The sequence below is a fragment of the Lepidochelys kempii genome, chromosome 7 (genome assembly GCF_965140265.1).
Source record: "Lepidochelys kempii isolate rLepKem1 chromosome 7, rLepKem1.hap2, whole genome shotgun sequence".
Taxonomy (NCBI): Eukaryota; Metazoa; Chordata; order Testudines; family Cheloniidae; genus Lepidochelys; species Lepidochelys kempii.
Genome location: NC_133262.1, coordinates 32,414,650 through 32,442,545, shown reverse-complemented (window position 1 = coordinate 32,442,545; position 27,896 = coordinate 32,414,650). Strand labels below are relative to the sequence as shown.

General features: G+C 55.5%; 2 protein-coding genes across 7 annotated transcripts; both read right to left on the bottom strand.

Annotated features, from left to right (window-relative positions):
• Window positions 1-744: 744 nt before the first annotated feature.
• LOC140914349 (solute carrier family 22 member 6-B-like) lies at window positions 745-9,239 on the bottom strand. Of its 4 annotated transcripts, none has more exons than XM_073351925.1 (10): window positions 8,680-9,239; window positions 5,924-6,078; window positions 5,238-5,468; window positions 5,032-5,103; window positions 4,821-4,944; window positions 4,463-4,581; window positions 3,677-3,894; window positions 3,115-3,223; window positions 2,266-2,469; window positions 745-1,861 (listed from the first exon to the last, which is right to left on the bottom strand). In XM_073351925.1, exons 1-10 carry the CDS (start codon window positions 9,046-9,048, stop codon window positions 1,813-1,815), a joined length of 1,650 nt encoding a protein of 549 aa, XP_073208026.1. In that variant the 5' UTR covers window positions 9,049-9,239; the 3' UTR covers window positions 745-1,812. The 4 variants fall into 4 exon arrangements, with proteins under 4 accessions (XP_073208026.1, XP_073208027.1, XP_073208028.1 ...); XM_073351926.1 differs by lacking the exon at window positions 5,032-5,103 and adding an exon at window positions 6,367-6,470 and having other exon boundaries at window positions 5,300-5,468; window positions 8,680-9,234; XM_073351927.1 differs by lacking the exons at window positions 5,032-5,103; window positions 8,680-9,239 and adding exons at window positions 6,367-6,470; window positions 7,044-7,433 and having other exon boundaries at window positions 5,300-5,468.
• A 3,062-nt stretch (window positions 9,240-12,301) lies between these two features.
• Window positions 12,302-23,393, bottom strand: LOC140914348 (solute carrier family 22 member 6-like). 3 transcript variants are annotated; one of them, XM_073351921.1, is made up of 11 exons: window positions 23,314-23,393; window positions 22,259-22,740; window positions 21,805-21,908; window positions 20,351-20,505; window positions 19,568-19,736; window positions 19,045-19,168; window positions 17,872-17,981; window positions 14,475-14,689; window positions 13,888-13,996; window positions 13,422-13,625; window positions 12,302-13,295 (listed from the first exon to the last, which is right to left on the bottom strand). In XM_073351921.1, the coding sequence occupies exons 2-11, from the start codon at window positions 22,628-22,630 to the stop codon at window positions 13,223-13,225; spliced, it is 1,635 nt and encodes a 544-aa protein (XP_073208022.1). In that variant the 5' UTR covers window positions 22,631-22,740; window positions 23,314-23,393; the 3' UTR covers window positions 12,302-13,222. The 3 variants fall into 3 exon arrangements, with proteins under 3 accessions (XP_073208022.1, XP_073208023.1, XP_073208024.1); XM_073351922.1 differs by lacking the exons at window positions 13,422-13,625; window positions 23,314-23,393 and having other exon boundaries at window positions 22,259-23,297; XM_073351923.1 differs by lacking the exons at window positions 12,302-13,295; window positions 23,314-23,393 and having other exon boundaries at window positions 13,511-13,621; window positions 22,259-23,297.
• Window positions 23,394-27,896: the final 4,503 nt, after the last annotated feature.

Below are 27,896 nucleotides of genomic sequence, written 5' to 3'. Positions count from 1 at the left end.
CCAGTCAGAGGGTGGCATTTCCATGGCCACAGACACAAGGCCCAGAAGGAACGCTTGCCTCCACAAAGGGCTGGGACCAAACCCAGGGTCTTGTAAAGGAGGCTGAGATTAGAGAGAGGGGATGGGGTGCAGGCGTTTGCTGTTTTCCATAAACCTGTAATTCTCCAATGCTTTCAGAGAGCGTGTATAAGAAATTCCTTTGCTAAGTCTGTGCACTTCCTTCCTTTACTGCTGAGTTATCCCTGAATGGTGTAACTAAGAAAACCAGGGTTCCCACAGCCAGGTAGACTCCAGGGGAGAAATATATAAGCAACTTTGGGACTTGGGAGGACTGGGGCACTGTTTCCAGGGTCTAGGCAGCTGAAGTCCCACTGCTCAAGAAGGGTGTCAGACTTGGGGTATATCCCTGGGAGACCCAGTACAGGGACAGGGATCAGTCACTACCCAGACATAGGGGGCTAAGCAGCATGGGGGATCCAGCAATTGGAGCCCATCACAACAAACCAGTGCCCGTTTGAAAACCAGAATTGGACCAGTTTGTGACTCCAGGGTGTTAGCAGGTGGCTGTCCCACCTGGTTACTTAACATAGCAAACACACGCTGCATATGGTCTATACTAACCCCAGTCTTGGACCACTGCAGTCAGTACAACTTCAGGAAGAAGATCATCCTATTGATTCCTCAGCATGGCTTCTGGTCAGCTAATATTGCTATGGGGGAGTATCACCAGATGGCACTGTCACACATAGCCTTACAATTTATTTTCCCCAGTGTTCAGTCTTTGAAGCCACACTGTATCATTGTTGGTTTTGTAATGCAGTTCTTTTCTTTCCAGATGTGCTGCTCTTTGCTTTTATCTTTTTAAATCGCATCCGTTCTGGGGGACAGAGCAGCTCCCTGGGAACTGGGCATGGGTGTTTGGGCAGAGTTTACAGAAAGAACGGATTGTCTGTCGTGCTGTTTTTGTCCACCTCTGTTCCAGGACTGGTGCATATAGCACAGGGGATAAACAAGCTACATTAAGAAAATACCCACTGAGTCTGTCTCATTTACTTCTCCTCTGATAGGAAACCAATTTACAAGGTTCTGACACCAGCTATGGCCAAGGGGCAGCAATATTAAAAAGGTGCATTTCAACTGAGGTCACACAAAAGGCTTTCCATGTCAAAACCCTTCCTAGCAAAGGGAATTTTCCATGCAGCTAGTGGATACGGAGGAAGGTTAAGTATACAGAATAAAACACCGTCACGTTAATATGTGCTAAGCAAATTGATTCAGAATCCAATCTACCAATTCTGCCCCAGCATTTGCTAGTCCCTGATGAGCCATGTGTAAATCAACTGTGAAAAGCACTGCAAGCGGGTCAATTCCATGGTAGTATTGGATACCTGCCGGAAAGACTTAAATATGCTAGCTCTCTCAGGGTTTACAGTCATCCTAGTGGGAAGAAATGTCTCCCCTCTTGATCCTGTGGCAAATGAGCACCAAAAAAACTAAAAATCTAAGCTGGAGAATCCCAGACAAAAAGGACCCTTTCAAGATTTTGCTTCTGTGATAAAAAGCTGGTTGTCTGGTTCTATCTCTATCTAGTTCTGCAGTGGGGCCTATCATGCTAGTATCTGAGCCTCCCACATATTAATAGATTTATCCCCATAATCCCCACTGGGCAGGGAAGCATCATTAGCCACACTTTACAGATGAGGAAATTGAGCACCAAGCAATGAAGTGACATGCCCTAGGTCACACAGGGAGCCAGGATTTGAACTCAGGTCTCCAGAATCCCAGTCCAGTGCCTGACACACGAGCCTGTGTTTAGAATTTGGTTTTCAGTTCCTCTTTCTTGCTCCTTTTCTTTCTTGCTCTGAAAACAAAGGGAGAAGAGAAGAACAAAAGCACCAAACAGCTGGATCATTAAAAACAACAATTAATAATTAATGACTCTTTGTCCTTTCATCCAAGGCTTGTGTAAAGTGTTTAAGATCTGTCCTTCTATCCGTCCCCATACACACCTCCTAGCTAGCTAGCTATCCATCTATCGCCATGTATACACACCCCAGTCATCCCAAACACCCCAGCTATCTATCCAGCCATCCCCATAGACACCCCTCTATCCATCCACACACACTGCATCCATCTATCATACATTCACACACCTGTGTCCATGTACACACACTCTCAGGTTCACACACATACACTCATCCTCAGACACACACAATCCATCCCACGCCCAGCCCCCAGCCCTCACACAGTGCCCATTGTACACACCTGTCCTCCACCTGCATCATCGTGTCGGCTAGTGGGACCCCCAAGGTCTCTGGTAAGCAATTGACCAGGATGCCAGCTGTGATGGGCACTGCCCCGAACAGGAGCAGGGGCAGGAAGGAGACAAAGGCCTGGGTCATCTGCACCATGGGGGCTGCCACCGCTCCCAGACGAGCCATCATGTTGGTGACCCCCAACCCTGTTTGCCTGGGGAGAAGGGGAAGCCACAGAGAATTGAGCAATCCCATTAAGGCTGGATACTTTATACAAATGAGCAGATGGTCTAATTTGCATATTTTATGAATAAGCAACTGTTTATTTGCATAACCCCCTTGCAGTCAAATCTATTCATTCCCACTCCAGACCCATCAGTTCTCAGCTCTTCCTCCCCATTGGATACATCACTGGCCCCCTCCCTCCATCAAGATCTGCCCCAGGCACAGCTCCAGGGCTCCCCCAATGGGACACTAAAGCAGCACTTGAGACCCAGGTGGGGGTAGCTGAAATCGGGAGTGTCCCAGCCAAATGGAGAGGTTCAGCAGGATTCAGGAGGACCCCAGCAGGACCGGAGGGTGCAGACGAGGGGAGACACCCACAGAGCTCAGCCATGTCCCGGCTGAGGAGGGACTGGAGCGGCTAGCTGAATGAGGGGGGAACCCCAGGGAGGGACGTCTTGTACCTTGTACCTTAGGCTGGGCCTCATGGCATCATTCCTCACCATGTGGCGGGGGATTAGATTGAACATGCCAAGTCATTAGAACCCGGGAGGCCTGACTCCCAGCCCTGCTCCCTGTGCTTCAGGCAATGCTGCCTCCATTGATGCTGTCCAGCAGAGGGTGCCACCCCACTCACCTGATGACGGTAGGGTAGAGCTCTGTGGTGTACAGGTAGGAGCAGCTGGAGGAGGAGGAGAAGAGCCCTTTTCCGAGGACAGTCAGGGCAATCAGCAGCACCTCCATGTCTAGGGGGAGCAAGGGGAGGATGACCCAGAATGCAGATTTTTGCTCTGGAGGTGCCTGTCACTAACTCAGAGACCCAGCATTGGGTGATGGGCAGCCCAGGACCAAACCCGCCGCGCTGGGGCTGCATGGCACCATAGCTGGGCAGGGGCACTGGTCACTTGCCAGTCCCCTGGGCCACCTGTAGGGCTACAATCTCGGCCACTGGCCGAACCTCCTTCCCACTCCCAAAGCTGCCCCAGCTTCCACCACACCATCACTGGCTCGGTTTCCTGCACAGCAGGGAGGACGGGATACCAGGCTGGATGGACCCATTGGTCTGATCCGAGACGGCAGGAAGTGGGGGCTACTGGGCTGGCCAGGCCCATGGGTCTGATCTGGGCGGGGCTCCGAGCTGGTGAAGCCCAGGGCAGTGGGGAACGGTGTGCCGACTTGGGCGAACGTGCTGGACTCACCCTGCGGCACGGGGATGCTTGCCAGGATGAAAAGTCCCCCCAGGAACAGACAGGCAGCCTGCGTGAGCCGGCGCCCCAGGCGGTTGGCGGCCACGGCCACCAGCATGCGGAAGGGCACGTCCACAGCGCCAAAGATCAGCTGCACCAGGAAGATGCTGATGTCCCCGAAGCGCTGCAGGTCCAGGGCCAGGTGGTAGTAAGAGAAGCTGTTGGAGAACCTGCCGGATGGGGGTGGGGAGAACTGGGGTGAGGGAGGCTCAAAGGGGGAGAGTGTGTGACTATCTCCCAGCCCCATTCCCGTCTGTTTGTCTCTCCCTCCGTCTCTCCCCCTCCTCTGGTCTGTCTGGTTCTCCCTCCCCATTTCTATCTGTCTCTGTCTCCAGCTGCTCGGGGATGGGGGTGGGACTTTCCTGTTCACATGGGGGGAATCCTGACAGGGTTTTTGTGACACCCACATTTACTTCTAGGGGGTTCTCCCCACTGAAGAAACTCTCTGCCCCATGACAAACCCAGCCACTGGGGGACCCAAGCAAAGTTGAGCCTCCCCCATACCTCCTCTTAGCTTAAATCAGTGCTGTGGGGATAAACACTCTGCTCCCATCCTGAGCATGGAATCCTCTGGGGGGCTAAGCAGCGTGGGGACTAGAACTCAGATCCTCCTGCCATCTAAGCCCAGGGGAATCCCACTCAACAAGAGACAATGGTGCAACTACCCTCCCCAGTCAGTTTATCGCACTAGTATTGTTAGCCTGGAGGATACAGATGGGGGCAAGGGGAGCCCCTTACCAGGCCAGCATAAGGCAGCAGGTGACCCCACGCATGGGCGCTGTCCGGAACAGCCCCAGGGCAGAGTGCCGGGAGGGCCCCAAGCTCTCTTTCTTCTGCTGCATTTCCAGCCTCAGTGTCTGGGGAGGGAGAGACGATTGGAGCTGAGACCAGGGTGGAGAAATCATACCTCCTCTCCAGAGGGGGAGATGGGCAAAGCCAGGGAAGAAGAACCCTGGGACTTGACACCCAGCCCCCTCAACTCTAACCACTGGACCCCACTCCCCTCCCAGAGCCAGGCATAGAACCCAGGAGTTCTGACTTCTAGCCCCGCCCTTCTCTAGCGACTAGACCCCACAAGGTACCCTGTGCCCCTCACCTCCAGGGAGATGCCCTCCCCCTCCAGCTTCTCGCCATTGATCCAGGCCACCCGTCGTAGGTTCCTCAGCGCCATCTCAGGCCTGTGGTTGACGATGAGCCAGCGCGCGGACTCTGGGATCCACCTGGGGAAGGGAGGGGTTGGACTGGGGCTCAGAGAGAGAGAGAGAGGGAGGGGAGGGCATGGTGCCTGCTGACAACTGGGCACTCACGTCCGCTGGGCTCTGGGCAACAGATCTGGGATTCTGTGCTCTCCTGCCAGTTGGTTTAGCCAAATGGAGACCCTGCCAGAGGGGAACAGGGTTGAGGGTCTTCATTTGGACCAGGCAACAGGCTACCACTGCCATAGGGTGTGGGTCCCCTCTGGGCTCCCAGACACGGCGCCCTGCGGCTCCTGAGCCCATAATGCCATCCCTACCTGGAGCCGTGGCTCCCGATGAATGTGTGGTCCCCCTGCCCCTCAGCCCCAAGGGCACCTACCAGCTGTAGAGGAAGAAGAGAAAGAAGGGTGCTGAGGATGCCAGCTGCAGCTGGCGCCAGTCGCGGATGCTGTATGCCAGTCCAGCCAGGACCAGCTGGCCCAGCGTCAGGCTGCAGGCAAGGATGGTGGCTACCGTGGCCCAGGACTGGGATGGGATCCACTCCATGGCTGGGGGCAAGGAGTAGGGTGAGGTGCAGCACCCTCCAACCTCAACCTGCCTGCCCAACTTTGGGGAGTGGTGCTCAACCCTGCACCCTTCTGCACTGGGTGGGCCCAGGACGGAGCAGTGTGGGGAGAGCTGCCCCCTATGCACCCACACATAGAACCCACCCCCAGGACTTCCATAAACACTTCCCTCCCCTCCCCAAACAACCTCCCTCACATTCCCCCCTCCCACACAGCCCCCCAAAAATCCCACGCAGTCACTCCCACACAAAGCCCCCATCACAACTCCCCCACAAGCCACACCTCCAGCCCCCCCACGAACATCTCCCCTTATGCACACACACACCCCACTGTCCCCCCATTCTTCACACACCCACACCCCAGTCGCCCAGGTCCCGTACCCTCACACTCAGCCCCCCCCATGCCAGCTCTCTGCCCCCAGCCCTCCCCCCACTCACTCAGGCTGATGCTGTTGAGGATGAAGCCCGCGGTACCCGTGCCACTGAAGAAGCGGAAGGCACAGTAGGCTGCCAGGTTGGGGGCGAAGGCAGCGCCGGTGCCCATCACACCCACCAGCAGCAGGGACCAGAGCAGCAGTGCCCGGCGCCCCAGCCTGCAGCAGGGGAGACAATACCATTGGCGAAAGGGGGGATATGGGCTGGATGGGCCCATGGGGCTGATCTGGAGGGGGGCAATGCGGAGGGGATACTAGGCTGGATGGGCCCATGGGGCTGATGCAGGGGGGATACCAGTCTGGGCTGATCTGGGGGGGGACGGGGGATGGGAGGGAGGATGCTAGGCTGGATGAGCCCGTGGGGCTGATGTGGGATGGGGATACCAGGCTGGATGGATGCATGGGGTGCTCCAGGAGGGCGGGGAAGGGGGATATTGTTTTACTCACCTATCTGCCAGGCCCCCGTAGACCAGCGCTCCCACCAGCACCCCCGCCATGTAAATGGACTGGGCAAAATCCTTGAGAGCCCGCTGGCCACAGACCAGGTGCCACTGGGGAGGAGTGGGGAGAGGGGTGTGAATCCAAGGATGCCCCATGGCACCCTGCACTGCTGGGCAAAGGGCTGACTGCATAGTCAGATGGGCTCCAGGGACACAGCTGGCACAAAGGGCCAGGAACCACACCTATGGCTCCAGTGCCCACCTGAGCTACCTGAGCCCTGGCTAGTATCTGTACCTTGGCAGCAGTCAGGGTAATCAGCAGCACCTCCATATCTAGGGGGAGCGAGGGGAGGACGACCCAGAATGCAACAGACTGAGAAGAGCCTACACCCCAATGCTACTGTGCCATCTGAGCTCACCTGCACCCACCTGGGCCCACTTGGTCAGAGCCCAGCTGGGCCATCCCAGCTGTTCCTCCTGTCCATCCCCACCAGCGCCATCCCAGCTGCCCCTGCTGTCTATGCCCACCTCTGCCACTCAAAACCTCCCTTGCTGTGCATGCCCACCTGCAGCTCCCATGCCCACCTGAGCCCTGTGACCCCCACATATTGTGCCCAAGCCTGCCAGCACCCATGCCCTTCAAATGCCCTCTGTCCCTTTTATGCCCTGCTGATTCCAACTCACTCCCTTGTGCCACCCATTGCTGACAACAAAGCCCTTATCCCCGCCTTGGCCCGGCACTGTCCATGCAGCCAGGAAGAGCTGAGTTTCCACCGCCCCGCACAAGGGCTGGGGGGACAGGACAGCATCCCCGTCCATGTCCCCCTCCATCCCCCAAATCTGGAGTCTGGAATGATGGGTGGGGCCTGCACCCGGGGATCATGGGTTGTTCAAAGCGGGTTACTGTGTAACCCAGCTGGGCAAGGGGCAGCTGGCAGCACGACATGTCATGGATGAGCTAAGAGCAGGAGAAGGGATTGGAACAGGATCCACGCCAAGGAAGACACTAGGACTGTCATCCATTATCCCAGCTCTCAGAGGGGTGGCTAAGGCTGAATTTCTGCCACAGCAGGCCCCTGTGGGCTGGCAGGAGGGGCACAGAGACACAGGCCCTTGGGCAGCACCCCATTCCCTTCAGCACAGCAACCCCTAGCACTGCACTGGGGTACTGGAGTCAGCACTGCCTGCGAGGGGGCAGTGCCCCCTACTGAGGTCCCCCCTCACCCAGCTCCCTGAAGCACAGAGCCTCTCGGTGCCACGCTGGGGACAGTTCCAGTTCAGAGGGGAGAGTATCCCCTGCTGAGCCACCCTGTGACACGACATCCCCTACTGCTGGGGTCAGCACTAAGAGCACCCCCTAGGGAGCCACCTCCCTTCTCCCTGCAGCAGCACAATCAGCCCAGACTCCATGGGAAAAGCAGCCCTAGTGAGCCCCTCACCTGGCTCCCCAGAGAAGCTGGGCACTCCTTCAAGGTCTCCCAACTACTGAACTAGCTGGGCCTTGCTTAGGTGATGAAACCTCCGAGGGGGCATCTCAGGGTCTCACTGAGTCATCATGGACCTTGGCTGACCAGGCAGCCTCCAGGCTAGCTCCTCCCACCTCCAGCTGGCTCAGAAGCCCCGCCCTGCGTCACCTCCTGGCTGGTGTTGACTGTGCAGTCAATGCAAGGGCTCCTTCCAATGAGTCAGGGCAGCACGGGGGTCCCTGCACCACCAGGCTGTGAGCACCCACCCTTTGCTCCAGGCCCTGCCAGGTCACAGCCTTGGTCCTGGTCTACATAGGCATTCATGGATCAGATCATAGCTACAGCGGAGACATCTCCTCCATGTAGGGCCGGCCAAGGGAGGGAGCTCCTGAAGGGCCAGGGCGACCACAAAGCACAGGCTAGCTGCCACAGAGATAAGGCATGGTTCAGACCCAGGGGAGAACTTCCAGAGGACATGACGCTAAAGCTAAGCCACAGCCCAATAGCCCCGCTGCTTGTTAGATAACGCTTTGCCACCAAGCTGATCCAACAGCCCCTACATCAAGCACAGTCTGTATACTCCCAAGAGGAAGGAGAGCCAGAGATGCCATGTCGTGCAGTAGGCACCTTACTATGCCAGTCTAATGCATGAAACAGGCTGAGATACTATGGGTGAGAGCACAAAACCGAGGGGGTGGGGTCGATGGATGGATAGGTGGTTGGATAGGGACATAGATAGATGGGTAGGTGAATGGACAGGTGGGTAGGTGGAAGGATAGATAACCAGCCCATGATGTTGTCACAGCTCCAGGTCCCCACTCCCCTGAAATGATCCCTCATGCTCCCCTCTGTACCTCAGTGATGATGGTGGAGTTGAAGACACTCCTGTCGTACGCCCACCCATCCAGGCAGGGCTCAGTGGTATTGGTGCTGGTTCCGTTGGGGGCCAGGAGCTGCCACTGTGGGGTGCTGAACCGCAGGCATCTGTCTGGCTCCTGGTTGTCATCCATAGGAACATAGATCTTCAGCAGGTCTCCTGTCACCTCTGTGGTGTCATTGTCTCCCACCGGGATGTAGCACCAGTGCCTGGGGACAGCAGCTGTGAAGTTCTGCAGGAAGTTATGGGAGGCTACCATGAGGAGAGGGAGGAAGACCAGGGCGATGAGGATGATTTGGAAGAAGCCCATGCATTGCTCCTTCTCCAGCTGGACTCCAGGGGCCATGGAGGCTGTGAGGAAACCTCTTCCTGACTGCCTGGTTGCTCTTCTTCTCCAGAGCCCCTGGTTCGTATAGCAGTCAATCTATCTAGCCTTTGGCCCTGGTAAATCTTTGACCAGCATCCAGGGCAGAGTCAGGTGGGAGTCTGAGAACATGGAGGAAGTAGGGAAGGGAACAAGGTCCAGCAGAGGACATACTTCTCAGAAGCATTACTCATCTACTGAGGTGCGGGGGGAAGGGGGGTGGGCAAGTAGCCAGGTCACAAAATGGGAAATGGGACACAGACCCTTTCCCCTCTGGAGGGTGCTTGCAACAATCCAGTCCCAGGGTGGGGTGCTGGCTTGGTAGGGATGGTGGGGAATGGGATCCTGGGGCATTTCCCTCTAGGGCTCGTGTTTCTATTCGCCCCCATGACTAACAGTCATTCCCAGGTGATGGCTCACATGGTTGGAAGCTGTGGAGTCCACTTAGTCCCGCTCCAGTTGCCCCACATCACGAACGCTTCTGAGACCATGTGGCATTAATGAGCCACGGAAACCCAGTGGGCTCCCTTGGGCAGGCAACAGACAGGAGTGTTCCATTTGGTGGGAGAGGATTTAGCCAGAATGGGAGCAGACCCCCCTTTACAGCCTTCCCCCTGCCTGGCACTGAATTTTGTGGGTGGGTAGAGCCTAGACACTGGATTGAGAATGAGTGAGGTCCTGTACCAGGCACAGCACAACCCTGACTGAGATCAGGGCCCCATGGTGCCACACGCTGCACACACCCCGACTGAGATCAGGGCTCCCATTGTGCTGGGTGCTGCACAGTGAAAGACAGTTCCAGTCTGGAAGAACTCACAGTCCAAACAGACAAAGAATGGATTATTTTCCCTGTGATGGGTTGGACACCCCGTCCAGGATGCCACTTGATATGCTGGGGTTCCACTGAGCCCGCCCATTCCACCAGCCTGGGCTTCCTCACCCAGTCCTTGCTATGCTAGGCCCTCAAGTCTTCTCTAGCACACACACAGGTAAGGCCACACCCAGCTGCAGACACAAACTGAAATCAGCTGTGTGGGAGGATTCATGTCAGGACTTTATCCAGCACTCACGTGCACACTTCCTTTGGGGTGTAAACCCAAAATCATATGGTCTTTCATTGTATAGAGACATCTGTACAGCTTAAGCTCATAAAAATAGCCCCCTCCCTCAAGGTGGAGGGAGATATGCACAGCTTCCCCACCCTGATATGAATTGCACAAACTGGGTTTTGAAATAAATTTATGTCTTGTTTAACTACAAAAGGTAAATTTTAAGCGACAATAAGGGATAACAAACAGAACAAAGCAGATTACCTTAGTAAATAAACAAAAAACGCAAACTGAGCTTAACACACTAGATAGGAAGGATATAAATTAGCAAATTCTTACCCTGAGTGATAAATGGGCTGGCAGATTCTTCAGACACAAGTTGTTTTGGCTTTCCCAGGATTTCATACACAGACTAAAAATCCTTCTAGCCTGTGACCATCACTTCCCACAGTTCAGTCTTTGTTCCTCAGGTGTTTCCAGGTGTGGTGTTGTAGGGAGAGTGAGGTCTCCCCATAATGTCATTTCCCCCCTTTTATACTTTCTTCCCACTTACTGGAAAGCTCTTTTGCTGTGACCTGGGTCAAACTGTTCCCATCGTGTAGTGCTATCTCTGAGAAGTTTCTATTGTACACAGTTCCTGGGGTAATCCTTGTGCTTGTGTGTATTTCCTCAATAAGCCATTAACATTGTTTGGCCTTTTTACTGTTGTACCTGAAAGGCTGCTTGTGGGTGTTTTCAACCTCACGACATGTTTCAGTAACACATACATAGCCAAGCTTCAGAACTTCACATACGACAATAGCACATACAATCTGATGAGATATTACTGTCTAATGGATCAAGACTTTTAGAACGATACCTCACAAGGCTTACTTTGTACAAAACATATCCTAATTACATGACAGTGGTGAATATTGGGGTGCCAGGGTGTCACATTGGGCACTCCACATCAGTGGCCCCTTTTGTTCAAGGCATTGCCCTATCGGCCAGCCCGCATGCTGCTGAGCAGCTTGGAGCGCTGTTCCTGTGTGGCAGGCCACCACTGCTTCGCTTCTGTCGGGGCTCTGCTCTGCTTTGCATCCACAGCTCTCACCTGGCCACACCATTTCTCCAGATGGCAGCCCTGGGTGTGTGTGCATGTGGAGGAGGGGTAGTGCAGTATCTCTGCGGGCAGGGGGCCCCTCCTATACCCCCAGGAGGGATCTGGGCCAGGAATGCCCCTGCAGGCACCAGCCCAAGGAGATCTTCCAGTTCAGGGCCAGCCCAATAGAAAACTTGGGAGATCATCTGAAATCACCCTGGATAAGACCCACATGAACTTCTTACCTTCCCCTGCAGCCTAAACGGTGGGTCTGTTGATCTATCACTGCACATCCCTCTTCTCTGCCCCACCCCAGCCACTGGGGCACCCCTCTCTGCTCCTCCACCCACCCATCCCTGGCGTGCCCCCAATCTACTCCTCCCTAGCTCTACACCCATCCACCACTGGAGTGCCCCTCTCGGCAGCCCTGCTACTCCACATAGATTTGTGATTACTGTCTGGGATGATCAGAACAGGAGACTCACCTGGTATCCAGGGCTAGATTGTCCCCTCCAGTCTTCCCCCTAGGGTATCCTACCACAACACAGGGGTAACACGGGGGTGCTCATATCACCAGACACCCCTCCCCCTTCTGCTAGTAGCCATCACGTGACATAGCTTCTTTAGGTGTGGAAACTGTTATGCACATGGTCCCCAGCATCCCTGCAGGAGCCTGCCTGGCTCTGACCCCCATCACCCCCATGTGGGGAGAGTATGGTAAATCATGGGAAAATGCAGTCTACCCAGGGAGTCCAGCCTAGAGGAGAATGAGGCACTCAAACTACATTTCCCATGATGCACCAGTCAGAGATTCCCAAGATGCATTCCCTTCCCATCTACAAGAGGGCAGACCATGGTGCATCATGGGAGATGTAGTTATCAGGGCACCCATCTCACAGAGAAGACAGGAGCAGGAGGCTGCCAAACTATATCTTCCACGAGGCACTGCAGTGGCATTTCAGAATCAAAATACTTAGATTTTTGCCAAAAATATCAACACTTTCTGGAGAGAGAAACATGCCCCCTGCCCCTGTTTCCAGAGGAGCTCCAGCCCTGACTCTATGGTGTGGTTGGTGTGCAGGGATCAGGGACATGGAGCAAGGGGAATTTTTTAGTGTGGCTGGTTTATTTACAAAAATGTACAGAAGACCACAGGAACGAGTGCAGGAAATCTCACCTAGGCACCCCACACACACACACACATCCTGTCCCTGCTGCCTGGGAACTCGTTCCCCACCCAGAGGGGTCTCTCCAAACTCCAGCCCCATTGGTGAATGTTACAGATTGGATCCAACTGCCCCGCCTCCTGTACAGCCTAGCTGAGCTACCTAGGTGCCCCCAGCACCTAATGGGGAGCCATCGACACCTTCAGAGCCCCCAGGCGCTTCTCCCCACTCTGCTCAGTTTTCCCCAAGACCATCAGTTCAGCCACAGGATCCAATCCATGCTCAGTTTGGTAGTGGCTCATCAGCAGCTATGAAATCTGTTGGCTGGGTCTCAGCTCGCAGCAGGACAGAAACCGGCATCTCATGAATGGGCCACAGATGCTGTAGAGGGGTGGGTGTCAGGCCAAGATACATCACCAGGAGGAGCCCGTTCACAGCCCGACCAGGCCAAAGGAAGGAGCGAGTATTAGGCCAATACACAAAACCTGGGGGAGCCAGTGACAGCCAGGGCCAGTGACAGCCCTGCCGGACTGGAGGGAGGAGCGGGTGTCAGGCCAATATACACCAGCAAGGGGAGCAGGTACCATCACACCTGGCAAAGTTGTTTGGGGAGGTGTCTCCCTGCTCTGTCCACGCCCCACAGGCTCCCTGCATGTGAGGCATAGGGCCCCCCACTGTGAGGCAGCTCAGTGACACAGCTCAGAATACCCCACCCGCCATTTGCCCTGTCTCTTTAAGGGGGCTGATTCCTAAGTTGCAAAGGGAACAGCAGGTGGTTCCTCCCTTCACGTGGGCCTTTTGGTGCAGCCTGTGCATTGCGGGGGCCAGGACTGGGGGCTTTGGGTGGCAGGGAAGGCTGCTCAGATCCTGGTTGAGTGGACAACGTGAGCCACAGTCTCCCTGGCGGGCGTCTCCTCGCCTTTCCTCCTGGCTCTGGAACAAAAGAGGGAGGGTGTGAAAAGGATGGAAAGGGCAGGTGGGAAGGGATTGACAGGCAAGGAAAAGGTTTGCAGGGGAAAGGGCAGCAGGAGATATACCCCAGCAGCCTGTGAGTCACACCTGTCCTCCACCTCTTCTATGGTGTCCAGCAGGGGGACATTGTGCATCTCTGGCAGGAAGCAGGCCGCGATGCCGGACACGACGGGAGCCACCCCGAATATCACCAGTGGCAGGAAGGGAAATTGCTGCCCAGCCACCAGCACCGCCGGGGCCACCATGCCACCCAGACGAGCCATCACAGTGGTGAAGCCAGTGCCTGTCTGCCTGCCAGACACAGTATGCTGTTAGAGACTCGTAACAATAATAGCATGCCCCGCACAGAGATGAGGGTGCCTCTGGGATGGAGCACAGGGGCTGTTGTTACAGGGAGCCCTTGCCTGGCACTGAGGCAGCCACCTCTGGGGTGGGTCACAGGGGCTATTTATACAGAGATCCCTCACCCAGTGCTGAGATGCACCTGCCCCTGGGGAGAGGCGCAGGGGCTGTTTAAACAATCAGAGATGGGGAATCCCAGTCCTGATTTTACCTGACAGCGGTTGGGAAGAGTTCTCCCCCATACAGGCAGGAGCAGACAGAGGAGGCAGCCAGGCATCCTTTTCCCAGCACCACCAGAGCCAGTCGCACCATCAGCATCTCTGGAGAGGGGAGAGATGGGGTTGTGGAACTGGCCTTCCTGGAGATCAGAGCCCTGTGCAGGTTTTAGTCACTGCAGTCCCACGTCACAGCTGCCACATGAGCCATGCAAAGTATCACAGCAGCATTTCACAGTGGGAAAACTGAGGCATGGGGCTGCACAGGTGAAGTGGCTTGTCCAAGGCAGAGCCATGAATAGAATCCAGGAGTGCTGACTCCCAGCTGCCCACTCCGTTCCAATCACCAGACCCCAGTTCCCTTCCAGGACTGGGGATAGAACCCAGGAGTCCTGACTCCCAGCCCCACCCTCCCACTCTAACCCCTGAGCCATCTCTCCTGAAGGTCATGGGACAGGAGACTCTTGGCAGAGCCATGTCACAAGGGCTTCCCCCACTTCCCAGCTCAGTGGGACCAACCTGGCTCCCATCACTGCTGGAAGCTGAATGGGCTAAGAACCTGGGGCTCCAGGGGGCTCCTTACCTCTGGGTACAGGGATGTTCCCCAGGAGAAAGACTCCGGCCAGGATGAGGGAGCTGGCCTGGATGGCTCGGCGCCCAAAGTAGCTCAGGGCCAGGGTACAGGCCATCTTGGCCAGGATGTCGATGGCCCCAAAGAATGTCTGCACCAGGAAGATGTCCAGGCCAAAGGCCGGCAGGTCCATGGAGAGCCCGAAGTAGGCCAGGTTGGTGGAAAAGCTGCAGAGCAGAGCGGAGATGGGTCAGAGGGTCGAGCAGGACTCATAGGTAACATGGAGAGCTCAGCCAGTTTGTGACATCAGGGGTAGAAACAACCCATCCATCCTCCTAGATACAGCTGCGTCCACCCCTCCCCTGTCGATCCTCCTAGTGTGGCAAAGTACCTTGTTCACCTCAGCATGCTCAGTTCTTTTTCGCCTTGGAGACACAGGTTTGGGCAAGGCAGTCAGTCTAGGTGGCACAAGGTCAGGCTACACCTTTCCTCAGTCAGTCCCTTGTGCCTGTTTTCCTTTCCCCTCCTGGGGAGGGAATGCAGCCTCCCTTCCTGGAAAGGTTCAGTGTCTTGCTGCACTGTTGTATATTGGATCATTGTATATCCATTGTATATCTACTGTTGTATATTGGATCATTGGCCTGATCCTGTCCAAAATTCCCAAGTGAGGGCCCCATTTGCCCAAACTCAGGGGGATCTACCTCTGTCTCCCCTTCAGGGAAAACCCTCGGGGAACTAGGTCTGGTGACAGAGTCGTCGATCTCTGGCCCAGTCCCGCTGTCCGTTGGGCCATCTCTTTTCCCTACAAGCGTAGATTTCTGGTACTGGGCCAAGATTCTCGTTCCCCTCATTTTAACTGCCCTCCGTTCCCTCCGAGTCTTCCTGGGCTTTCCAGGTGGAGAGAACAAATCCTGGGCAAATTCATAGAAGGAATTTAACTATCGGGGCCATCCCCTGGGTCCTGGATTCATTACTTCATTCCGCCTCCTCTCCAGGGAGTAGGCTATCAAATCCTGGGAAGTCTCGTCCGATGAGGACTGGGTAGGGGAGTTAAGGAACTACTCCCACCGTCACCTTAGTGGGGTTTCCAAGAACTTCTATTTTTACGGGGATGGTCGGGTAATAATTGACATCGCCATGCACACAGGATATTCCTGAGAGCTTGGCCCGGGATAGTTGGCCTTGCCCGACCAGATTTCCCGAGACCAGCGTGATCACACTTCCCGAGTCTACTAATGTGGTGGTCTCTATACAATTCAATTCATCTTAACGGGGCTAGTGTATCTATGAGAGACCATCGCAACCCCGACTAGATTTATTAGATCACATGGTCCTCCTATATCTCCCAGTTCGCATTGCATGGGCTCTTCTAGATTCAGGCATTGGGCAGTGATATGCCCCAATTAGCCACATACATAGCCGGTACCCGGCTCGGGGCAGCCCCCAATTTTTAGGACTGTTGGGCTTTACCTCCCGAGCCTTTCTCCCCCAGTCCTCAAGTCTCTCCGGGACCTCTGGCTGCTCTTCAGGCTCCTTCCTCCCCTCCATAGTCCGGCCTAGCACTAGGGCAAACTGGGGCCTCGGGGCAGAGATTTGTCTCCGATTCTGGTGCCTTCCTTCCCCAGTGGTCCAAGAAAGTTCTTGGGCTGCTAGCTGTCTCTCTGAGGGCAACTAATTCATCATAGGAGGAGGGATCATTTTGGCAGACCCACCCTCGTATGTCCAGCAGCAACCCCCTCATGTACCTGTCCAACACTAGGATTTCCACAGTTTTCTCCGGGCCATGGGTCTCGGGGCAGAGCCACTTCCGGGCGAAGTGGATTAAGTCAAATAGCTGGGACCTCGGTGCCTTGTTGTTCCAGTATTTCCACTTGTGGAAGCACTGGGCCCTTATGGCTGGTGTCACGCCTGACCTCGCCAAGATCTCCACCTTCAGCTGGGGGTAATCCATAGCTTTTTCTGTTGTCATTTCAAAATAGACCTTCTGGGCCTCCCCGCACAGAAACAGAGCCAGGATACCTGCCCACTGGTCTTGGGGCCAGGCCTCCCGCAGGGTCATCCTCTCAAAGGCGAGGAGATATGCCTCTATGTCGTCGTCTGTGGTCATCTTCTGTAAATAGTTGCTTGCCTGCAGCGGCCAGGCCCCCTGGGGGCCATGCGTCAGCATGGTCAGGGCTTTTAACTGGTTCACCACTTCATTCAGGGTGGCTCGATCTTGGACCGCCTGGTTCATCAATAATTGGTTTGTTTCCTGCTGGACTCACACTGACTCCTGCTGGGCAGCCATCTGTACCCTGGTAGCCTCTTGTTGGGCCACAGTGGCCTGTACCAACGCCTTCACTACATCCTCCATTTATTTGTTTGTGGTGATTTACCCTGCCCTGAGATGGCTTGCCACAGATCCTCACTCACTTATCCCACCACTGACACCATGTGTGGCAAAGTACCTTGTTCACCTCAGCAGGCTCAGTTCTTTTTAGCTTTGGAGACACAGGTTTGGGCAAGGCAGTCCATCTAGGTGGCACAAGGTCAGGCTATACCTTTCCTCAGTCAGTCCCTTGTGCCTGCTTTCCTTTTCCTTCTGGGGAGGGAATACAGCCTCCCTTCCTGGAAAGGTTCAGTGTTTTGCTGCACCCAGCCTACTAGCAGCTTCCCTACTACTCTCACTTTCCTAACAGGTGAGGGTTTAAAAAGGTCTTAAGCAGTTGGAGTCAGCTGAACCTAATTGGTTCTCTAGGAATCCCTTTTCAGCTGAACCTTATTAACCTGTGGTTACCTCTCGTCAGTGGATAGGGAGGGGCCTTTTAACCTTCTGGGACTGATTACTAGGCCCCCCCGTAGCTGTTTGTCCTGGGTTTACCACACTAGATACAGCTGTGTCCATCTCTCCCCTGTCCATCCTCCTAGATAAATCTGTGTCCATCCCTCTCCATCCATCTTCCTAGATACATCTGTGTCCACCCTTCCCCCGTCCATCCTCCTAGATACATCTGTGTCCATCCCTCTACCATCCATCCTCATAGATGTGTCCTTCTGTCCATCCCTCCACCTCTCCTCAGAGATTTAGCTGTGTCAATCCATCCATCCACCCATCTGTCCCTCCATTCCCTCCTTAGATCCAGGAAGATGTATCTGTGTCCATCCATCCACATTACTAAATCCTAGATGTTCGACTATCCGTCCATCCCTCCCTCTCCCCATGGACCCTCTTTTCCTTAACTGTCTATCACCACAGCTGACCTTCTATCCAGTTCAACACTACCCCTCCACCCTGCACCATCTAGCTGTCCCCTCATAGGTACCCTTATCCCGTGGTAGACATATGGTTCTGTCCATCCCCTCCAGGGTGCAGGAGGGTCACTCCCTGGTGCTGGAGTCTCTGAGCCCCAGGCTGGCAAAGGGCCCTTACCTGACACTCATGAGGCAGCAGGAGATGCGTCTCATGGCCGGCGTGTGGAAGAGGCCCAGGCAGGAGCATGTGCTTTTCTCAGGGAGGCTGCCCCCCACCTTCTCCACCATCTAGGAGAGAGAAGGTGGCTCAGCAGTGCCCTGGCTATTCAAGGCCCCAGGCGAGGAGGAGGCTGGACACTGAATCGCCCCTTCCCTTGGCCCCACTCGCCCAGCCCAGGACCTAGCCAGCCCCAGAGCCCCACCCCCCATCTTGCCCTCAGCTGGGAGCCTCGCAGGGCTGAGGCTGGAGGCAGGAGCTCAGCACGAGACCCCGACCATGGCCTCTGGCCTTGGCATCTGCTCTGGTAGCCTGGGCACTAGGAGAGTGTAATGGGGGGAGGGGGCAAATCCCAGCCCTGAATGTTGGGAGAGGGCCAGCCCCAGAGCAACAGATTGAGGGATGGAGGGACAGACGGCTGTGTGTGGGGAGGGATAGATGGACAGGTGTGTGTGGGGATGGAGGGGGGGGGGGGATGGAAGGACGGACGGGCCGGAGGGAGGGAGGGATGTGTGTGTGAGGGGAGGGAGGAATGGATGGGTGAAGGGGGGAGGGAGGGATGGACGGGTGTGTGAGGGAGGGAGGGATGGACGGGTGTGTGTGGGTAAGGGGGGATGGACAGATATGTTTGGGGAGGGACCGAGGACGGGTGTGTGTGGGGAGGGAGGGATGGGCGGGGGTGTGTGTGGGTAAGGAGAGATGGACGATATGTTTGGGGAGGGACAGAGGATGGGTGTGTGAGGGAGGGAGGGACGGACACATGAGTGTGCACAGGACTGGCTGGTTGAAGAGATGAAGCCCTTTCAACTCTAGATGGAATCAGGGCCCTCGCCCCGTGTGACATGCACCTCTTGCCCTCTCACCTTTGCCCCCCCATCTTCATGCCCACGAAGGAACTTCCACCCCCTTTGCTGCCCACACTGTGTTTGGGGCGGGGGTTCCTCTCTGGACAAGACCCTGCCCCCTTTCAGCTTTCCCAGCTCCCAGTGCCATGCAGGTGAGGAAATGGGCCAGGTGCCAACCCAACTGGGGCCCCCCCAAGGGCCTCCCATCCCCCTCGCCAGGGCCAGCCCCAGCTGGGTATCAGGGCTGGGACATGCTGTGACCCCGAGGGGTCAAAGGGTATCAGCTCACTTCCAGGGAGATGCTGTCCCCACCCAGCTGCTTCTGGTTGATCCGGGCCACCCGTTGCAGGTTGCTCAGGGCCGTTGCAGGCCTGTGGTTGACAATGAGCCAGCGTGCGGACTCCGGGATCCACCTGCGGAGGGGAGGAGCCAGGATTCCACTCAGACAGGGCTGATCCCTGGAGGAATCTCAAAGTGCTTTGCTGTCAGTTCTTCAGCCCCGTTTTATGGAGGGGGAAACTGAGGCATAGGGGAGATGTGATTTGCCCCCACCAAGGTCACAGAGTTCAGCAGTGGCAAGACTGGGAATAGAACGCAGTCCTCTCCCCTGCTCTTACCGCTAGGCCCCACTCCGTTCCCAAAGCAGAGAGTAGGACCCAGGAGTCCTGGCTCCCAGCCCCCTGCTCTCACCCCTGGACCCCACTCCCCATCCAGAGCAGGGGATAGAACCCAGGAGTCTAGGCTCCCAGCCCCCTGCTCTCGCCACTGGACCCCACTCCTCTCCAAGGCCCTTCTAGGGATAGGGGACTCACCAGACACAGAGGAAGAAGATGAAGAAGGGGGTAGAAATGGCCAGCTGCAGCCAGCGCCAGTCCCGGATGCTGTAGGCCAGGCCAGCCAGCACCACCTGACCTGCCGTGCTGCAGTAACTCAGCCATGTCACCACCAGGGCGCGGGACTTGGTGGGGACCCATTCCAGACCTGGGCAGGGGCAGAGGGATGAAACATCTGAGCTGGGGGGTGACTCCTGGGCCCCTTTCTCAGACCAAGCCCCTCCCCACACCCATCACTCATGGGCCTCAGCCAAGGCCAGCCTTGGGAACGGTGGGGACGGGGGTGGGGCTCATTCTGTAGCCCTTTCAGCCTCCCCACTCGAGCCTCCCACAATTAGGGCCAGCCGAGATATTCCTGCTAGGAACTGGGCTGAGACACAGCGAACTCATTGCATGCTATGCAATGGGACACTGGATGGGGAAGGTCCCTGGGCATCATTAACCTGGATTGGAACTTGTGCCCCCTATGAGGAAGGGCCCCATATCCCATTCCTCACCCTCTTAGGCCAGCCAGTCCCTCTGCTCTGGGGCCGGATTGGAGCCAGTGCCCATTGGAGAAGAAAGCCCTCATATTCCATCCCCTGAAGCCAGCCAGGGCCCCCACTCTAGGGCCAGATTGGAGACAGTGCCCAGTAGAGCAGAAAGCTCTGTATCCTGTCCCCCACATGCCTGTTGGTCCCGCTGCCCTGGGGCTGGATGGTAGCTGGTGCCCCCTAGAGGAGAAAGGCCCTGTCCCATTGCCCCTGCCCTGGGGATACTCACTGAGGCAGATGTAGTTGAGGAGGAAGCCAGACAGACCGACCCCGCTCAGCAGGCGGAAGGCACAGTAGATGAGGAAGTCTGAGGATAAGGCAGCCCCAGTTCCCATGACAGCCACCAACAGCAGAGAACACAGCAGGATGACCCGCCGCCCAAACCTGCATCACAGAGGGGAGCGTCCAGGGTAAGACCCCAGAGGGAGCAACACAGCTCTCACATGGCAGACTGTTCACCTGCGGTACTCACGGCCACAGGAAACTGCAGCGCTCCATCGGGCATCTGTGATTGTTTGGAGTCAGTAACTGACAGCTGATAATCACTGATCAACAGCAACTGCCCCAGCTCACTGATCATTACTGGTAAATAACTGATCATCGAAACAAGTGACCAGCACTTGATCCCTGATCATCGATATCCGGTAACTTGTAACTAACCGAGCTTGGCTGTACACTCGATTCCCTGGCATTTCTCGCTCTGTCTGCAACACAATAACCTTTGAGTGCTGCGCCTGATCCAGCCCAGAATTTCAGGGAACGTTCCAGGCACCAATTGCTAAAACCCTATGGGGAATTTGGGCACAACTGGAAGAGGGAAATGGAGGGTATCCGGAGCCCCAGCAGCACTTTAGCAGAGCCACAGCCTCAAACACCCGAGACCAAAAAGCTCATTGAGGGCACCAATTAATGAACTAGCAGCATGACAACACTCCATCTCAGCTCTGCCCATCCTCCCAACAGAGTGTAAGGGGGAGGGGGGGCGGGAATGACATCTCCCAGACAAATAACAATGGGGGAGGGTAGGTAAGGGAACACGGGGGGGTGGGTGGGGAAAGGGGTGTGCCCACAGCCCCTGGCACTGGGGGACAATGGGTGATCCTGGCATGAGGGGGTGGTAGGGGGCTTGCAGCGTGTCCCTGAACTAGAGGGAGCTGGATGCAGCAGAGGGAGCTGTGCAGGGGCTGGAGGGACGCATGGTGTGTACAAGTGCTGGGACAACAGAAGCAGCAAAGGGTGGGACCCCCTTGTCAATAACCAGCCCTTGCTAAAACCTGTTGGCTGAGTGCTGAGCGCTGATCAGCGACGGACGTGTCTTTGCTGACAGATGGGGCTGTCACCCACAACCCATGGTTAACAGGCGGTGCTGGGGAGCTGAGCATCAATAACCAGCCAGTGACAAGTGAGGGGTAAACCACTCGCAAGTGTAGGGTGCTTCTCAACCCAGGGAATGTTTCCATACGTCATGGAATGACCTAGCATTGGACCATGCATCTGAGCCAGGGCGACGTGGGCAGGGGGGCACTGGGCTGGATGGGCCCATTGGTCTGATCCAGGGGTGGGTGGGTAGAGGGGATAATGGGCTGGATGGGCCCATTGGTCTGAGCCAGGGCAGCAGGGAGAGGGGGATCTGATCCAGGGTGGGGGATGTTAGTTTCAGGGGGACGCCCCCACCTCACCCACCTGTCTGAGAAGACTCCGAAAAGGAGGGCTCCAAGCAGCACCCCTGCCATGAACAGCATCTGCGCCAGCGCTGGGAGGGGGCCCAGGTCACACACCAGATCCCACTGGCAGACAGACGGACAGTCAGTGCCCACAGGGACAGGGTGTGGCACCCCCAGGGGGCCCCCTCCCGGTCAGTGGTTTGTCCTGGGGGGACTGGAACTCCATAGCCATGTATCCCCCAGCACCCAACCTTCCCCCACACCCTTCTTTGGCCCCCTCCCCAGCTCTCCCCATCCTCTCTCTCCCCTACCGTCCTCCCAGTTCCTGTCACTCTTCATTCCCCACCTCCCCTCCCCTCTCTCCCCACAGTCCTCACTCTATCCCCTCCCCCTACGTGGGTCCCCCCATCCCTGCCCTCACCCCATGGCTCTGCCTCGGGGCAGTGGGGAAGAAAAGGGGCTATGAGCCATACCTCAGTGACGATGGTGGAGGAGAAGGTGCTGCGGTCGTAGTACCACCCGTCCCGGCAGGGCTCTGTCTCGCCTTCCCTGCCCAGCGAACCGTTGCGTCTTGGACGCTGCCCATGGGTGCCCGCCAAGCGACAGCACCGCTCTGGGCTCGGGGCCAGGGAGAGCCCCCCATGAGCTGCCGTGCTGTTGCCCACCCAGCTGGCGTTGGTGCCCGGTGGCGGGGGGCGGCACTGGTGCTCAGGGGAGATGGCACTGAAGTTCTGCACCAGGTTGTGGCTGGCAATGAGGAGGGCAGGCGCAGTGAGCAGCAGGACACAGAGGAGCTGGAAGGGACCTGCACTGCCCACCTTTTCCAGGAGGTCTCCAAAGGCCATGGTTGGGGGGTGGCAGGGGACACCAGATGGTGGGGGAAATGGGCACAAGCCCCTCCTGGGGTGACTGCAGGGAGAGACGGGTGCCTCAACGGAGAGACAGACACAGGCACCTGCAGGAAGAGATGGGCACAGGTTCCCTTAAGGAGCAGCTTTTCCCAGTTCCTGGCTGCCTTATATACAGAGCAGAGGGGAAGGTGGGGAGGGGGGTTAACGATTGACTCCTGCCATGTTATGCTGCTAACCCAGAGTGCCCTCCTCTCTTCTGCCCACAATTAGAGGCAGCTGCTAACAGGGAGGAAGCTGGCATGGAGGCAGGGGGAAGTGGGCACTGGAGATTGGGAACTGGGATCCAGGGCTGGGATTGAAGAGAGAAGGCTGGTGCCAGACTGGGCACAGCCGCTGGGGACCAGGCACTGCGTCTGCCCTGGCACTGGGGACCGGGCACTGGTTCTGCCCCAGGCACTGGCTCATCCCCCAACAAGCTGGCACTAGTCACAGACCCAGTCAGGAGTGTTACTAATGATGCAGAGTGAGACAATTCTGGGGTCACCTGCCCATCTCTGCTCCCCACACCCATCTCTCCTGGGTGGGGTGGGGGAACCTTTGCCAATGTGCCTCGCATGTGCAACAAGCTGAGTCAAGTCTCAGCCCCTGCCAGGAGTTCTGGCTTTGCCCTCATTTACCTTTCTACATCTCTGCCCCTTTAACCTTCTAAACCCATAACCCTCTTCTATCTCCTCCACGTCCGCTTCACCTCACATCATCCTTTTAAAGACACATCCACCCAGCAAACAACTTTCCTTCCTATCCCCCCGCCCCACATCTTGATCCAAGGGGATTGGGTCTGGTCACCTCCCCCAGGCGTGAGGCCCAATCACCCCTTCTTACGTCAGAGCAGCACATTTAGGGTTAATCATTACTCTCCTACCGGATTCACACACTAACCCATTTCCTGTGGGAATCAAGATCACCCCCCTGACCCCCAATTTGATGCCTTCAGTTCCACTACTCAGTCACCTATTGCTGAAGTTTGGCCTCCACAGCCTGGTCCATGCACTCACGTCTCATCCGGCCACATCCCCTTGTTTCACAATGGGAGGGAGAGGGGTTCACCTACGGGGGGAGGTCCCCCTCAAAATCAGCCTCCGAATGTCACAGTGTTAATGGTGCTAAGCAAGGGGCCAAAGGGCTGGCCCCACGGCGGGTAGAGAGATGGGGGAAGATGGATTGAGACCAGGCAGACTCATCACACACTGAAGGGAGTGGTCCCCAGCAGGAATCCAGCTCCAGGGAGAGAGGCTGAGACCGGCCATAGAGTCATCACCTGCTAGGACGGGACTGGCCCACAAATCCTCTGGCAAGGGCTGGTATATCTCATTCCACCAACATACCCAGCCTCAACCCTGAGCCTCTCCATGGCAGGTGCCCAGGGCTTACCTGTCTGCCCCTGGCATTGTACCCTGCAATACCCTCTCCCTGTCCCTCTGAGCTAGGCCCAGAGCTGGGCTGGGTTGCCAGCACGCTGTAGTCCCCACGTATCCCAGAGGACACCCTCTCCGCCCATTTAACCACCCCACTGTGGCAACAATTCCCACCCGCACCAGCTGCCCCCTTGTAGGCACAGCAGCATGTATGTGGGAGTTCCCGTGTGCGTGCACACGCATATGCATATGCACATGTGTATACATGTATGTCTGAGCATGTGTGTGTGCATGTGAAGCAGTCACTAGGTTCACAAAGCGATGCTCTCACCGTGGGTGCTGGAGATTGGAGGAATGGGGTGGGGGCTCTGGTAGCAACAGTGGGGGAGGGACAGCAAGGATGGCGTGAGGTGGGGGTGTCTGGAACAGAGGTGACCTTGCTGTCAGAGTCTCAGCAGGGGGCTGCTCTAGCTCAGGGGACGGTGAGTTTGGGGGGACACAGCACTTGCCCCCCTCCCTGCAGCCCCCCTGCACTACTCCACGGCCCTGCCCTGTGGGGCCCAGCCACCCACCAGCCCCTGTGCTATCTCTATCCTCTGACCTTCACCTCCCTCATCCATTAGCCATAAGACACTTTTAGGAGCCCCAAATCCCTGCTCAGCTCGGCCCACAGCACCTCCCTCCCTGCTGGAGACAAGTTCAGCCACAGATGAAGCCATGGTGTGGACCCAGCTTGGTGGCAGCCAGGGCTGGCTCTTTGTGGGGACCTGCCATAATTCCACAGCCCAGCCAAGGGCTGGGGCCCCAAGACAAGGGGGAGCTGGTCTGATAGCCCTAGAAAGTGGGATTCAATGTGTATCCCCAGGCAGCGCTATGTCAGGCCCACGGGCCCCTCCAGCCCCATATCTACTTCCCTGACATCCCTGGTCACATCCATGGGCCCCCTCAGTCAGATATCCCCCATCCCTGCCACCCCAGTCACACCCATGGGCCCCTCCAGTCAGCTATTCCCCTCTCACTGCCGCCACTGGTTTCACCCACGGCCCCTCCAGTCAGGTATCCCACTTCTAAGAGTCTCCTAATGCAATTCTACTCCATGTGACCTACTCCAACGCATTGCAACATGGTCCAATTTAATGTGACAGCCTCCATCTCAATTCAGGGGCTACACTACTTCCCCTGTCCCTCTAGTGCAGTGCAGCCCCTTGCATTTCAAGGAGATGCTGCGCACTGCATGCAATTGCAGACAGTGAAATGAAATGCAGCAGAGTGCTTTCTGCTTCAATGCAATTGCAACATAACACAGAGCCAAAATGCTCTTCTCATTTAGGGCTTGATCCTTTGGGGAGATGAGTAGTTGAGGGTGCCTGGTAGCTCACAGGTTCAAAGCTATACATGGATGCTGTCTCATAACACCCCCTTGTGGCCTAGGACAGCCCTTCAGGCACCTTGCCTCAGTTTCCCTATATGTACTGAGAATAATCCAGTTATACCCAGAGTCTTTAAGAACCATATTTCCCCTTTCTTAGGGCTAATTAATTTAAATTAACCTGCTACCCTCTTTAAGTTCAGGATTTCCTGGCCCTCCTTCTTGGGACTGGGCGATTTCAGTCCTGGTCTGCCTGGCCTGCCCTCAGATTTAGGGGTTTCACAAGCTCTCCCCACTGGGGCTGTGTCCCAGATGAGCTCTTCCTCTCCACCTGAGCAGCTCCCCACTTTACTGGGCTTGGAGCTTCCTCTTGAGTCATCTGGCCAGTCACTGTCCAGTTTCTTGATCCTTCCCAGGTGGGTCTAAACTCCAAACCATGTCTGTGCTGGATGGGAGAGAGTGGAGCATTGCTGTGCCCACTCTTCAAAGCTCCTGGTCCTAGGCCATTCAAGGAGTAAGGGTTTTGGATGGCCCAATACCTTTCCCCTTTGTGGCACTCTGTACCCCAAAGCAATACCCTGGCACCCCCATATTTACCATGGTGATATGATTATTATATGTTTTATACAAAGTATGCCTTGTAAGGTATCATTCTAAAAGTCTTGACCTGTTGAACATTAATATTCTGTTGGATTGTATGTGTTATCATTGTATGGGAAGTTATTAAGTTTTGCTATGTGTGTGTTACTGAAATGTGTTGTGAAGTTGGAAACACCCCCAACCAGCCTTTCAGGTACAACAGTGGAGAAGCCAGACAGTGTTGATGACTTATTCAGGGGAATCCACACTACCAAGGACTATCCCAGGAACTGTATACAATGGAGATCTCTCAAAGAGAGCATGTAGACAATGGACACTACTTGACTCACTTCATAGCAAAGGGTCTTTCCAGCAAGTTGGAAGAAACTATAAAAAAGGGGAAGTGACATCATCACTTGGCCTCACTTCCCCTACAACTCAACACCTGGAAACATGTCCAGAGAACAAAGACTGAACTGGGAAGATGGTCCCAGGCTGGAAAGGAGAACCCCAGCTTGTGTATTAAGGAACTATATCATCAGGGTGAGACACTGCTTGATTCAAATCCTGTCTAGTTTATAGAGCTCAGATTGCGATTTTACTTTTATTTCTTAGGTAACCAACTTTCATCTGTACGCTTACTACTTATAATCACGTAAAATCTATCTTTTTGTAGTAAATCAATCTGTTTATATTTTACCTTAAACAGTGTGTTTTGGTTGAAGTGCTTGGGAAATCTGCTCAGTGAACAAAAGCTGATGCATGTCCTCTCCACATTGAGAGAGGGGCAGACTGTGTAATAAACTTACACTATCAGGCTTCTGACCAGGGCAAGACAGTACAGCCCTGGGTGCCTAGGCTGGGGAGCTGGGGGAATTGACTGGAGCCTCTCGATTGTTAGTTGATGAGTGGCTAGGAAAAGCATTCATATAACTCAGCAGGATGTGTCCCTGCCTGTGGATGGCTGTGTAAGTAAAGTACCTGGGGAGGTTTTAGCTTGTCACAGCATCACAGTGTGAGAGGGAGCCTAGGTTAGTATGCCCGAGTACCCCAGATCCAGGTTGCATCCGGGGAACCTGTCACAAACTCCCAGAAACTAACTGCTCCCCGGGACCAACTTCCTCTTTCCTAATGGTCGCTTCCATTATTTTTCCAGCCTTCATTTGCTGTCCCCAGACACATGGAATCAGGGTATATGGCCTCCCAAACGATCCCCTCTGGCCTTAAAGGCCAGTACATTGTACAAAAAGCTTCCATGGAACAGATACAGCCACATCATTGAGATCATACAGAGGAGAATTTGGCCCTGTGTGAATTCCAATGAAATTAACTGCACTCCAGATTGAGACAATTCAGCTGAATGCAACGCAATTCTGTGCTGTCACACCAACTTTAATGCAGTTCTCTTTGGTGTGTTGCACATCAGTGCAATGTAATTCAGTGTAACACATCCTCCAAGTTTGGTGCAGCTCATGACTCCCATTTGTGTGCAATACAGTACAGGGCAATCCTTCCCAGTGCAAGGCAGCAGCCACCTGCATGGCAACAGAACTGCAGAACTGCATTTTCCATTCCCCGCTAGAGAGGGACCCATCTCTAAACCTCTCTAGGCCCCTTTAAGAGCAGGCCTGGCCCACTCACTACATCTCTAGAAGCAGCCATTACAGATCCAGGAGGTTAGGACTGGGCTACAGAGTAAGAACGAGAAGCAGCAGGATAGGCTAGCGTCCCTGTCATGCACCCTCTGCCTACAACTCCCATGCTGCAAAGGGTCAGGATGCTGATTTAACCATGTAGTGTGGCATGCTCCTGCAAGCAGTAATAACACAGCCCCTGACAATCAGGTGTTTTATTTTGGAGGGGATTTGGTCTGAACCCAAAAGTGCTGGGGTTGCAG

What these genes read in the sequence shown, in the direction of transcription:
- LOC140914349 (XM_073351925.1), bottom strand. Translation starts at nt 9,048, where the DNA reads ATGGCCCCTGGAGTCCAGCTGGAGAAGGAGCAATGCATGGGCTTCTTC. An exon ending in AAGCATCCCCGTGCCGCAGG is followed by an intron (nt 3,224 to 3,676) that starts GTGAGTCCAGCA and finishes TGCTCCCCCTAG; the next exon opens with ACATGGAGGTGCTGCTGATT. An exon ending in ATGATGCAGGTGGAGGACAG is followed by an intron (nt 1,862 to 2,265) that starts GTGTGTACAATG and finishes CTTTGTTTTCAG; the next exon opens with AGCAAGAAAGAAAAGGAGCA.
- LOC140914348 (XM_073351921.1), bottom strand. Translation starts at nt 22,630, where the DNA reads ATGGCCTTTGGAGACCTCCTGGAAAAGGTGGGCAGTGCAGGTCCCTTC. An exon ending in TTCGGAGTCTTCTCAGACAG is followed by an intron (nt 20,506 to 21,804) that starts GTGGGTGAGGTG and finishes TCTGTGATGCAG; the next exon opens with GTTTGGGCGGCGGGTCATCC. An exon ending in TGCTGCCTCATGAGTGTCAG is followed by an intron (nt 14,690 to 17,871) that starts GTAAGGGCCCTT and finishes TCTGCTCTGCAG; the next exon opens with CTTTTCCACCAACCTGGCCT.